Genomic DNA, 12,011 nt, shown 5'->3' on the forward strand with positions numbered 1-12,011 from the left:
TCTTGTTCATATTCAGTTCATTTGTGTTCTAAAACACATTACCAAGTCTGTAGAACCTTAATGAAGATCTGGACGCTGTTTAAGGCAATTGAGAGAAATGCTGGTGATTGTGGCATGTGCCTTTGGAGGATGGGTGGGACTCATTTCTGGTCATGCCCCTCAGCCATGCCTCACTTCTTGAAAGAAGCAATAACTTTGTCTTCCAGAGGCTATGATGAATTTATTCAATGTGTGTCAATAATCCTAGGCTATCTGGACAACTTTTATCATATCTTGGCTGATCAGCTACGTTTTGGTATCTGCAGGAGTGTTGTGATTGATAAGTCAAACAATTCCTCAAATCAAGGTTTGATTTAAGATTACAGCTGACGTTCTGAATTGGATTTACATTGTGGAGTTTGAGTGAAGCTCACAATACCAGGGATGTTTTCTAGTTATGTCCATTTAGAGTTTTATATTCGGAATGGGCTGTGTTGCCCTTTATGCTCTGACAAGTTAACAAGTTCTCTCCCTCCCCCTGTCAAAGAGAGGGAGCAGGCGCTGGCCGTGCCATTTTCTGCTGTCCTTTAGGCTGCAGACGGCTACTGAGAGAGCTGTTATCCCTGGGCCTCGACTATAAAAGTCCCGCTCAATCAAGCAGGCGGCCGGCCACGTCAGACAGCCGGCTGTGGAAGCGCCTCGCCTGAGCGTTGCACTGCTGTCCCGAGGATGGGCCGGACTTAGAAATTGATACAGGATGAGCACAATGTGGACGCAGACAGATTGGTGCTTCCAACTGGCTTGTACATCAATCACAGCTTTAGGAGCAGACAGCATCCATGTGCTGACAGCTATCTGCAGGCTAAAGGATCAGTCTGACAACAGCACCTGACTGGCACATGCTAAAGAGCACCTGAGCCCAGCAAAACAGGGCATTAGTATACGGGAATCACAAAAACCTTGCCTTTTCAAGCTTGACAATCATCATGGCCATATAATAAATCACAGGCCCAGGGCTAGCTCAGTCATCAGATGTATAAATCATCTCATCAGGCATGACACATTCAACGTTCTTGATGCAATTGTGCACTGTCTGCATTTTTGAGAAGAATCGCTCCATTTGTGGCCAGCACCGTGTCGAAATCGGCTGCTACATAGTGCATTGTCCGACAGGAGTTAACTTCTGGAACTTCTAATGGCCTTTTATGGTCCATAAAAGAACTGATGGGTTTCTCTCTCCTCTTCATTTCTCTTTCGCTCTTGCTGCCTCCGGCTCTGCAGCCGATTGTGCGGAGGGGTCATCAGATACGCCAGTGTTCTGCTCTTTGAGAGCTTTATGGCATGAAATGGACATGATTGTGTAGGTGCCGCCTTCCACAGCCTGTAGTCAACTGCACTGCTTTCTCAAAGCGGATGCTTCACGCCACAGAGCTCATCTCACACACTTACACGAGCTCTGTAGCCCCATGGCCATCTCCTCTCTATTAGAACCACAACAGGCCTTAGTCCCCTGGCTCCAATCATAAAACTCATGTGTTTGTGTTCCCACTCAGACATAGAATACCATTCAAAATTCAAATTCATATATCAACAACATAAACAAAAACACTCATAAATGCAATGCTTTGCAAAAGTCAGGATGGTTTTCGGCTTTCATTATTTAATTTCAAATTCTGTGGTGTGCTAGCCACTGCTATGTTTACATTACAGCTTAATTATTAATAAGGTTTCCATTCAAACGTTTCATAGAATTTGCGCATTTACATATATCCTACAGGGGAAAAAACTGTATGTCTTGATTTCATCAACTACAGTAGGTGAAGCACCTATAGATGATATACCGGTATTAGGGGATATACTGTGTATGGCTGCTGTGTATGCACTGAAAGATCAAGATAATGGAAAAATTGAACTCAGGTTTAGTTGTGTACTTGTAATTTCTGTAGTCCCTTCCAAAATCCCGTCCCCATATTTATATACATTGTATACACTGCTATGGCCGTCCATTTACATGCAAGTACAGAAGCAAGTTTGTAAGCCTCTTACTCCTGCTTTTGTTGGTATTTATTTGTGTTTAAGTGATTTACTTCACAACAGTACATTTTTGCTCCTCGTATTTCTGTATACATTAATTAACATGGTTTCAAAATAGCAAGACTTGGTTTAGCTTGGTTTGGCTTAAACTAATGCCAGAGCATAACATCTGAACTGTGATAGTGGCAGTAGGAGGAGGATGATCCATTATACCAAAAATACAGTGTACGTTTACTTCCTGCCTCAGTGTCACACCGTAGTGTATCTGTGTTGTGTTCACTCTGTGTCTGCATGGGTTTCATCCAGGTGATCTAGTCTCCTCACACAATCCAAAAACACGTTTTGGTAGATGAATTTACTGTGTAAAATTGCCCATATTTGTGAGTGTGTAAGTGATAGTGTAAGTGTGTGATGCTTTGTGATTGCCTGGCGCCCGGTCCCAGGTGGGTTCCTGCCTTGCACCCAGTGGTTCCATATTGGCACCAGACTCAGGGCAAACACTGATCAGGATAATGTGTTTACTGAAGATGAATGATATAGTGTCTGGATTACAGTGTTTCAATTTACATTGTTATAGAACATGAATGGATGGAATCTACATTGTATATATTTGTGCATTTTATTATGTATAAATTGCTATGATTTCAGAAAATATGATGGAAATAATAGAAGAAATATTAGTGCACAGCTACATGCTTATATTCTGGATTTAAATTTAGGTTGAAAAAAGTCGGTGCGCATATTACAATATTAGATTCAGCAAGTAAATAGAGGTCATGCACAAAGATTTACCCAAAGAATTCCACACTTTTAGAAAACCAACCATACAAGGGCATGTGCTCTCATGAGTTCTGACTGAGAAGCAGGTGAAAGGTGTGTTTTGGGAAAAAATGAAATATTATTTGGGTTGGGCAGGTGAAACCGGTGTCCTCCAGTATCTCCAGTGTCTCGCTCGTTCCTCTCCTTGGTTCATTGCACAGGAGGGATTGCAGTGTGAGCTGCAGTGTGGAGCTGCAGGGGGAGGACGATGGCCCCCTTTGTGTTCTCCTGTTTACTGTTTTAATTAGCATTGTTAATTGGCTCTTGGTGACACCCTGGTGACAGGCCTGTCACTCCTCGCTATTGATGGCGCTGATGGCCTTAATTTGTCTGCTTGTTAGCCAGCGGCCCGTCCAGACCACCGTGTCTTGTTCCTTGTCATTGGGGCATCATTGTCTGTCTGTCCGTATGGGGCCCGTGTGCACATAAACAACACCGTAAACAAATCATTTGCCAAGCAGTGGATATGTCCCTCTCCCTCTTGTCTCCTCAGTCCCGTGGAGCCACGTCCTTGAGTCTTTACAAAAGAAGGAACATCGATTCTGCCAAAGTGTGTACACAGTATTAAAGACAATGCACGTACCACTGACTCCGGGGGCTAGGATCCTATTCTCCACGCACTTGTCCTTCATCATAGTCAGGGCCAGGCACGTTAAAGATGTTGGTCACTGGAAGTCCTTCCAATCCATGAATACAGCTAGGGAACTTTATATTGGGCGACAGGTCATTAAACATAATTATATGCTCTAAGAGAGTAAATATGCATTTTATATTTTTCAATTGCAAAGACTACTTTGTCCATGGTTTCAGCTGCTGTGATTATATTTAAATCTAATAAAATATAACATATTTGACAATATATTCTTGTGGATTATTAATATGTCACAGTCCTTTACTTGTCATGAGCTACTGGACATTTACAACCTGGTAAAAGCATCTGTTTAATAATGTCCACCTCTACATACAAACACAAATGGTATTCAGAGTGTATCCACTGTGGGGGACCTATGAGGGTTAACAGAGCCTCAGAGGTACTTAGCTGACAGTATAAAAGAGTACGAATAAAGATTGTCTCCTTTGTGTGGACCTCTGCGGATAAGCGCTGGAGAGGCACACAATGCTGATCTTTATCTTTTTGGTATAAACACATGCTAGCTCTTGTCATCAGTGATATATCTCTGCCCCTTCTGGCTCATTGTAAACAAGCTCAGTGCCCTTCTCCGGCCTGTCTGTTTTTAAGGTGGATCTCAGGGCTGCGAGATGACGTACGTGCCTGTGTTTGACTCAGCTATGTGCTGGGATGCCTCACCTTCTGCCTTGTGATTATGCAATGCCTCACACCTCGCTCTCCTGCAGGGGATCCTGAATATTTTGGAAACTTCCACACTTTCTACGGTGCGTGTGCTGTGTTGTTTTGGCAAAAGCCCCCCATTCCCTGCCGTTTATAGGCCTGCTCCAGCAGCCACGATTGCTGCTGGCGTTTGTCCAGCAGCCAATCAGAGCTCAGGAGAGTCCCACTTGCAGCTGTGATGCCAATGAAGTCTTCTCCTGTTCCTCATTGGGCCGTCCATCACCCACTTCCTGCTATGGATGTGCATGATGTGACATCACAAGCTGAGAGGCCATCTGCACACGGCAGGCTTCCGGGCTATTTCTGTCACCACCCGGAGCATGCACGCACGCATGCACGCACACACACACACACACACACACACACACTCACACACAAACACTAACAGAGTTTCTATTGATCAAGGGGAAAGACTAACTTTTTCAGAGGTCATAACAAAACAACGTCAGAGATGCAAGTAATTCTGAGAGACCTTCTGGCACTGTCGTGTAAATCCTTTGCCAGCTCTTATAATACAAGGCCTGGCAAAGCCATCTCTTCACACAAGTCTTCCTTAACCATGTTGGAAGCCATCAGCTATGATCCAAGACTGTAAACATGACCCACTGTCCTGGCATGCGATGTCATGGCACGTCTGCACTGCCTCAAAAAAGTAAAACCTTGGCCAGCTCCCCCTTCCTGGCATCCAAAAATAGAGCTTGTTGTTTTTGGAGGGCTGCAGAGGTTGAAGCACTGGCCAGATGGGGTGTGAAAACAGGAGCTGGAGTCATGGAGAGAGTTCCCATCAGCCCGCTGGGTGAAGGATGGGGCTCTGCGGTGACTAGTTGGGCTACACAGAGCAAGAGGGTAACATGAGGAACCTGCCAGCTTTCAGAGCCTGAATAGTGCAGATCAAAGGCAGATGCCTTGCCCTCTCCTCTAATCAAGGTCATATCATACCCAGTAGGATGAGCAACCTTGTCTCTCTGCTTTTTATTAGGTGAAAAATTGACATATTATATTAGGAATTGGAGACAATAATAAATAACACAGGGCTGTCATAGTAAATCAGGGAGGAGCGCAGATAGAAATGTCATTTAATCTGCGCTGTCAGGTGTTGTGTATGTGGGTGTATGCATGCGTGCTCACACATCAATATATGTTTAGGAGTGCGTGTGTCTGTGTGTGTGTGTGTGTGTGTGTGTGTGTGTGTGTGTGTGTGTGTGTACCAGGAATATATCACAATGTAACAACCAAATTGTGGGGACTTCCCTTTGTTGTAGGAAATACAAGCTAGTTCCCATATTGTTACACATTACATTTAAAGGTGAAATGAAGTGTTAAGGTCAGGAAAATTAATGGCAGTCTATGTAATGGCCCTAAAATACATGACAAAATGATCTGCATGAGAACATACTGATATTATTACACAATGAGGACATTGTGGAATGCTGCTGTGTGTCTATGTGTGTGTGTGTATGAGAGAGAGAGAACCCTCATTCCTGCCCAAAATGAATTGTTTTGGAGTATTTATTTATTTAACGCTACACTTATATAGCGCCTTTCTAGAAACCCAAGAACCCTTTACACTCAACACAACATTCAATCCACACACACACACTGGCCAGAAGCATCAACCAAAGTGCACATTGAACTCTCAACCGGGCACAACTTCTATCTGACACCAAACATAGAGATATTTCACTCACACACCCGAACACATTCACTCACACACCAGGACAGTTATTAGAAAAGCCAATTCTCCTAACCTGTTTTTGAACTGTGGGAGGAAACTGGAGACCCCGGAGGAAACACATGCAGACACGAGGAGAACACGGAAATTCCACCCATATGGGATTAACTACTAAGCCACTGTGCCGCCCAAAGAAGATAATAGGATTCAGTAGTATTCAAGCCATGGATGTTGGATTTTTGACTCTGTGAAGAAAGTTCATTCATTCATTCAATGTCTGTACCCGCTTATCCAGTTTAGCGTCATGGCGGGTCTGGAGCCTACCCGGAATCACTGGGCGCAAGGCAGGAACACACCCTGGAGGGGGCACCAGTCCTTGACAGGGTGACACACACTCACACACTCACGGACACTTTTTGAGTCTCTAATCCACCTACAAACTTGTGTTTTTTGGACCTTGGGAGGAAACCAAACCACCCGGAGGAAACCCACGTGGACACAGGGAGAACACACCAAACTCCTCACAGACAGTCACCCGGAGTGGGACTTGAACCCCCAACTCCAGATCGCTGGAGCTGTGTGACTGTGACACTACCTGTCGCACCACTTTGCCGTCCCTCTCTTAAGAAAATGAAAAATATAAAATAAAAAATGGCTAAATCATTTTTTACCTTGTTTTTCTTCCGGAGGTCTTCTTTCAATCACAACACTTTGACAGACCGACATGTCATATCTGGACATCAACAACTAGCTGACACCCAAAGGTGAAACATTACATTTCTGTCTCAATTAATCACCCAGGTCCCTTCATGGAAGTGTACCATTAAAGATAAATACACAGGACCATATTCCTAGTACTTCGTGTAAAATAGCCAGGACTTATTCTCTTTTAATCTGTATATTATATGTAGGATCTGTATGTTATGTTTTTTTTTTCATAGATAGGTACAGCTGGTCAAATGATTTGTTTTGTTGATTTTAACCAGTTCTAGGACCCACAAAACAGAGCAGATATAATTTGAGTGGTATATTAAACACACCTATTTTATTGGTCAGTCTAGTAGAAGCAAAATCAAAGATGGTAGCTCCAGTCTTTCTTCAGAGGATACAGGATACTGTTCACAGAAAGCTGTAGGCAGTAATTTTTTGATTGATGGCCTATTCTCAATCCAGCAGTGACAATAAGGTGTTAAAAACTCCAACCGCGCTGCTGTGTCTGATCTACCAGAAAAAAACACAATCTACAATAACGAGAATGCTACACCATCCAAATTGTACCTGATGTGTGCTAGTCCTGTAAGCATCCTGACCATTGGAAAACGATGTCAGGGGGCTTACAGACAGGCTAATGTCTCTAACTGTAGAAGTAGAAAATGCACTCATATGGAAAGTTGAGCTGATTAAATTAGACAGTCAATGTAGGAACAAGGAGGACTTTTAAATATTTTGGCTGACGGGTGTGTTTATATGTACACAAACGAGTATCTTTAAGAACATTGATATTGGGGCACAACTTTCAGTATACTGTGTGCTACCGCAGATCTGTTAGGTGCTGCATACATCTTCACACACTATAAGTGGGTTGTCCCACTTGTGTTTAACTGCACCTAACATTAGCTAGAATTTCAAGCTAATTCAGATTATTATATTCATTTTTATTGTATTTGTTTTATTATGTTTTAATATATTTACTACAATAAAGTAACAATACTTAATTATCCCATAGGATTTAAATGTGGAATCTGGTCAAAACATGAGCCTGATGGACGTCTCAAGCTACTTTTTTTTCCAGTGGTCACTGCAGTGTGAGCATGTCTTGCAGAAAAATAATATTTAGTCACTATTCTTTTAAAAAAACAACTATTCATAAGAAGCCTTATATATATTAAATATTTTATTCAGTGGTAGTTGTTAATTTCTTTAAAAGCTTAATGTGTTGCCATTTTTGGCTCGGCCCATTTCTTGCATGGGCATATATAAGAATATAAGTATGGTCATATTCATATCATCTGTAAATTGAAGCTTTCTTTTACTTGGTGCCATGCTGTCATATCATTGACCATGGCACTTAAGAGCAGAGAGGAGGAAATTGCGTGTTGTTTTATCCTGTAATGTTTCTTTGTTTGCCTCTCTGCGTCTGTAGATTGGCATATCCTCGCTGCAGCACTGTAAAAGGCTCGCCGGCATTATGATGGAGTGCTTTGGGTAATAGATGTGTTCTGTAATGTGCTGGCGGTGGGGGCGGAATAGAGTAGGGCCTGCAGTGCCGAGTATTTGTATGAATTTAAATAAAGCCCTGACTGTGAGTAACTGCATCAATGAGATGCTAATTTTTTTCTTTTTCTCCTTCTTTTCCCTTTTTTTCTGGCAGCTGACTTGACTGAAATGCAGCTGATTTACGCTCACTAGCAGCCCAGCACTGAGTTGTCCTTGTTATTTACTCTCTGCATTGCTCTGCTCGGTATCAGACAGTTATTTACTGCAAATAGTTTTGTTGGCCACAAAAGAATTGAGCCTTTATTTATTTAGTTATTTATTTATTCATTTGTTTGTATTTCAATTAATGGCAGTGCGTCGGAGTGGAGATTTACATGCTCTGAGGAGTTGGCAATTGCAAAACAGTGGGATGTGTGTGTGTGTGTGTGTGTGTGTGTGTGTGTGGGGTGGGGACCTGGGAGGCACAGTGATATTGCTTCCACCATTTATGAGGTCTTTCAACACACAGAATAGATAGGCCACAGATGTGGGCCTAAGGAGATTTTGCTTTTAAATGTCAGGAAAAAACAGAATTCTTTCTGTCAGTTGGCACTGGCAGTATTTAGCAAATACAGCCAAATATCCAGGCGTGATTTCATTCCGGTTTGAGTTAAAGTGTATTCTCTCATTACAATAATGCAATAATGACTCTCTATGTGTTTGGCCGCTGTGTTCACTGTTATTCTGGCAGCAATATTAAAATGTGACAGTAGCGTTGATCACTCTACAGCGGCTTGTTTCCTTAACCTGCTCTGCACAGATATGAAGCTCGGGAGAAATGTGGCAAGAACCTTCCTGGATTACTATAAACTAAACAACCTGATTGAGGAGAATAAATTAACAAGTCGTATTAACAAGTATGTGAATCTCCGTACATATACTTGTAGAAGAAAGGGTTACTCTATTGCTTTGTTCCTATATTCTTAGAAGAGATTTTTGGTGTTGGGTGGAACCAAAGCTGGCATGAGTCAGTTCCTCAAACATGTTTAAGCCTTGTTTTGAAATTAACTGTAATGCCAGTAGCACCAGTAACATTTGGTCTAGATTTATGCTTAATCTGAGTCTAGGAAGTGGCCCTAGCTGAAAAGTAGATTATTGTATAATGTCATTCTTCATCACAAACGTAAGTATGTTTGCAGATAGTTCTTTAAATATCAAATGAGTAGTGAATGAATCCTGCTCCCAATAAAAGAAATGCCTTTTACCTTCAGTAGACAAACTCCCAGACTACACTTTCTCATTAGACAAACTAAACTCAAAGACCAGACCCTCCCAGACAAAAGAGCAATTTAGAAGACACCCACTTAAAGTGTATTTTTTGCCAATTGATTTAATACGAGCTGCAGTTATTTAATCAAAAATTTAATGGTTTAAAAAAGCAGCTTTGCTTTTTCAAACATCATTAAAACTTTGTTCTTTGAAAACGCATCATTCTGTTTGTGTTGACAGTGTGGATGTTGTGGCTCCTGGTCGCCAGGGGAATAATGCTGCAAATGGAAGGAATCAAAATGGGGAGAAAAGTGAAAGAAGAATCCAAGGAGTCTGAGACTACTGAACAGCAGTATTACACAGGTTTCCAAGCACAAAAACCCAGCACCTTGTGGACTCTCAGGACATGGATATGTTGAAAGAAGAGGTTATCAACATTTTAAACTGTGTTTCTGGACTCCAAAGTGACTCTTCTTGTATTAACAGTTTCTTGAAGTCTCCACATAAACAGTTTCATCACTTTAAGAAATCAATTATTAAAAGATAATGATTGTTTTGATTTGCCTTTTCTTGCCTTTCTGAAACACCAACAACAATGTGCTTTGCTTTTGCAGTTGCCTCTTATCTTCCTGGAAGATGTATTTAATTCAATTGCACTTATTCCTGTAAAGTGATTGCATGCATTATCTTCAGAGTGTTGTGTTTTGAGTTTATCTTTATTCTCTGCTTTTTGTCTCGCTTGTCTGAATGCATTAGGATTGTTTTTATGAGATGATTGTGATTGCTGTGCTGGTTTATTATATTTGAGTATTGCATTCACTGGATTTAGCCAATGTTTTCTTTTTTTTGCTATTTATTACCAAGTGCTTTTGTTCAAAGATAATTTAGAAACTTCTTTTACCACAAAAAAAAAAAACCTTTTGATTTCTCACAGCACGATTCATTATTTCTGGGTGGGGACTGTCAACAAGTTGTCTACTGTGTTCTGTCGTGTTTATCATACCATACATTAAACATGCACTACAATGTCAGGATATCTCTAAATACAATGTGCATGCTATCTTTCTCTCCCTCTCTCAGACACAGGCTGGAGCAGGATGGCTCAGACTATCAGTCAAGAGTGGCGTGAAGAGCAGCGTGTATTTTTCAGGCCAGTCATTCGGAATAAGTGAGGCAATCAGTCAGAACCAGCATAAACAAATGACTTGCATTTTACATGGTAGACGAGAAGATGGAGAGAGCTAATGCGAATGAGAAAACACATCCATCTACAAATTCTTACACCCTCCTCACACACACACACACACACACACATACAAAAAACCAAAACATAAAAGCTGTTTTGCACCTCACCTCCCCACTGTGCTGTCACTTTTTTTTTTTACCTGTATCTCGACCCATTACTCCCTTTCTCTTGCATCAGTAATCCAGGCACATTGCGGCCTAATTGTCCTTATGCAGCTGTAAAATGTTAATACTCCCCCATTCAGCATTGTCATGTTCTATTCTTAAACACAGGTTCCTTGGCATTGTGAAAACCATCAGGATTCTGCAAGCACAAACCTTACTGAGCTCTCAAAAGACTTCACAGTCTTCAGAGTCATGTTTGGCATCCATACTGCAGAATAGAATGAATAAAATGGCCCTATTTTGTAACACAGAACTCCTTAAATCCTAGCTGGAAGCAAGCAATAATTTACACTGTGCAGTTTTCTGATGTAGTAGATCTGCATTTTGTGAAACACTGTAAATGACCATATATTACCTTTATTTACACAGGGTTCTGCAACAATTTACTCCACAGTCTGTCCCACGCTTCCAAGGTCATATCTTGCAATGAGTGGTGAGAGCCCTTTATCCTTGAAATTTCAAGGCTAGGAGTAGTTAAAGTCAAAAGCAGGTTAAAGCTGGAGCAAGACCATGTTATGGCTGAGACCTAAAAAACTAAAACCGAGCATTAGCTAAAATTGAGAGGGGACATATTATGGTAAAAAATGAATACATGAATATATTGCAGTGCATGTGTAAATTAATATGGGGATTTGAAGCCTACCAACCCACAAGTCAGTTTTTATTGTGGTCTTCCTAATTCAGTAAACATGAGATAAAACGAGTCATTCAAATTAAACTTTGTGCTACATCATACGTAGGGTGCAGTGGGCTCTCGTACTGAACTAAGCTGTGGCTCATTCTCATTTAAAGAACGAGATGCTGAAAACAGTCATTCTGAACTTAGAATCTTAGAATTTAGATAATATTTAATCACTTCTAGTGCAAATTTCTTGGCCCTTTCAAATGGTTTGGAGGAATTATCTAAAAGTTATATATTCCTGAGTTTCCCAATGTTATTGTTATTTTACCAGCAGCTGGATGTACTATTATATAAATAAAAGAATGTTAAAAAAAAACATTTTTTAGTATTGAATTTTTTTTCTAGTCTTAATAAAGGCCAGAAACTAATTTTCATTAGACCATGTCTGAGAATAACTCAGAATAAAGGATTTAGGATTTGTTGTTTTGGGTTTGAGATCACTCTTTTTAAACTAATTTTCGTGTCAATTAGTTTTTCTTCTTACACAAACAAAATGAACATGTACAAGTTAAATATTCGAACTTCGGAGAAAACTACCACCCGTCGTGCAGCGTAGGCCCTTATTTCGTGCCCTATATAGGGCGTATAGAACCATTTGA

The 12,011-nt window shown here is 41.0% G+C and overlaps 1 protein-coding gene across 2 annotated transcripts in view; it reads left to right on the forward strand.

Annotated features, from left to right (window-relative positions):
- The window catches only part of LOC136666513 (cytosolic carboxypeptidase 6-like), a 416,314-nt gene extending 404,724 nt beyond the window's left edge, over positions 1 to 11,590 (forward strand). For both annotated transcript variants that reach the window (XM_066644737.1, XM_066644738.1), the window contains 2 exons: positions 8,872 to 8,968; positions 9,561 to 11,590. In XM_066644737.1, the coding sequence (XP_066500834.1) occupies positions 8,872 to 8,968; positions 9,561 to 9,657 (194 nt within the window). In that variant the 3' untranslated portion in view covers positions 9,658 to 11,590. The remainder of the gene's footprint in view (positions 1 to 8,871; positions 8,969 to 9,560) is intronic.
- The last annotated feature ends 421 nt before the right edge of the window (positions 11,591 to 12,011 follow it).

The sequence above is a fragment of the Hoplias malabaricus genome, chromosome 14 (genome assembly GCF_029633855.1).
Source record: "Hoplias malabaricus isolate fHopMal1 chromosome 14, fHopMal1.hap1, whole genome shotgun sequence".
Lineage (NCBI taxonomy): Eukaryota > Metazoa > Chordata > Actinopteri > Characiformes > Erythrinidae > Hoplias > Hoplias malabaricus.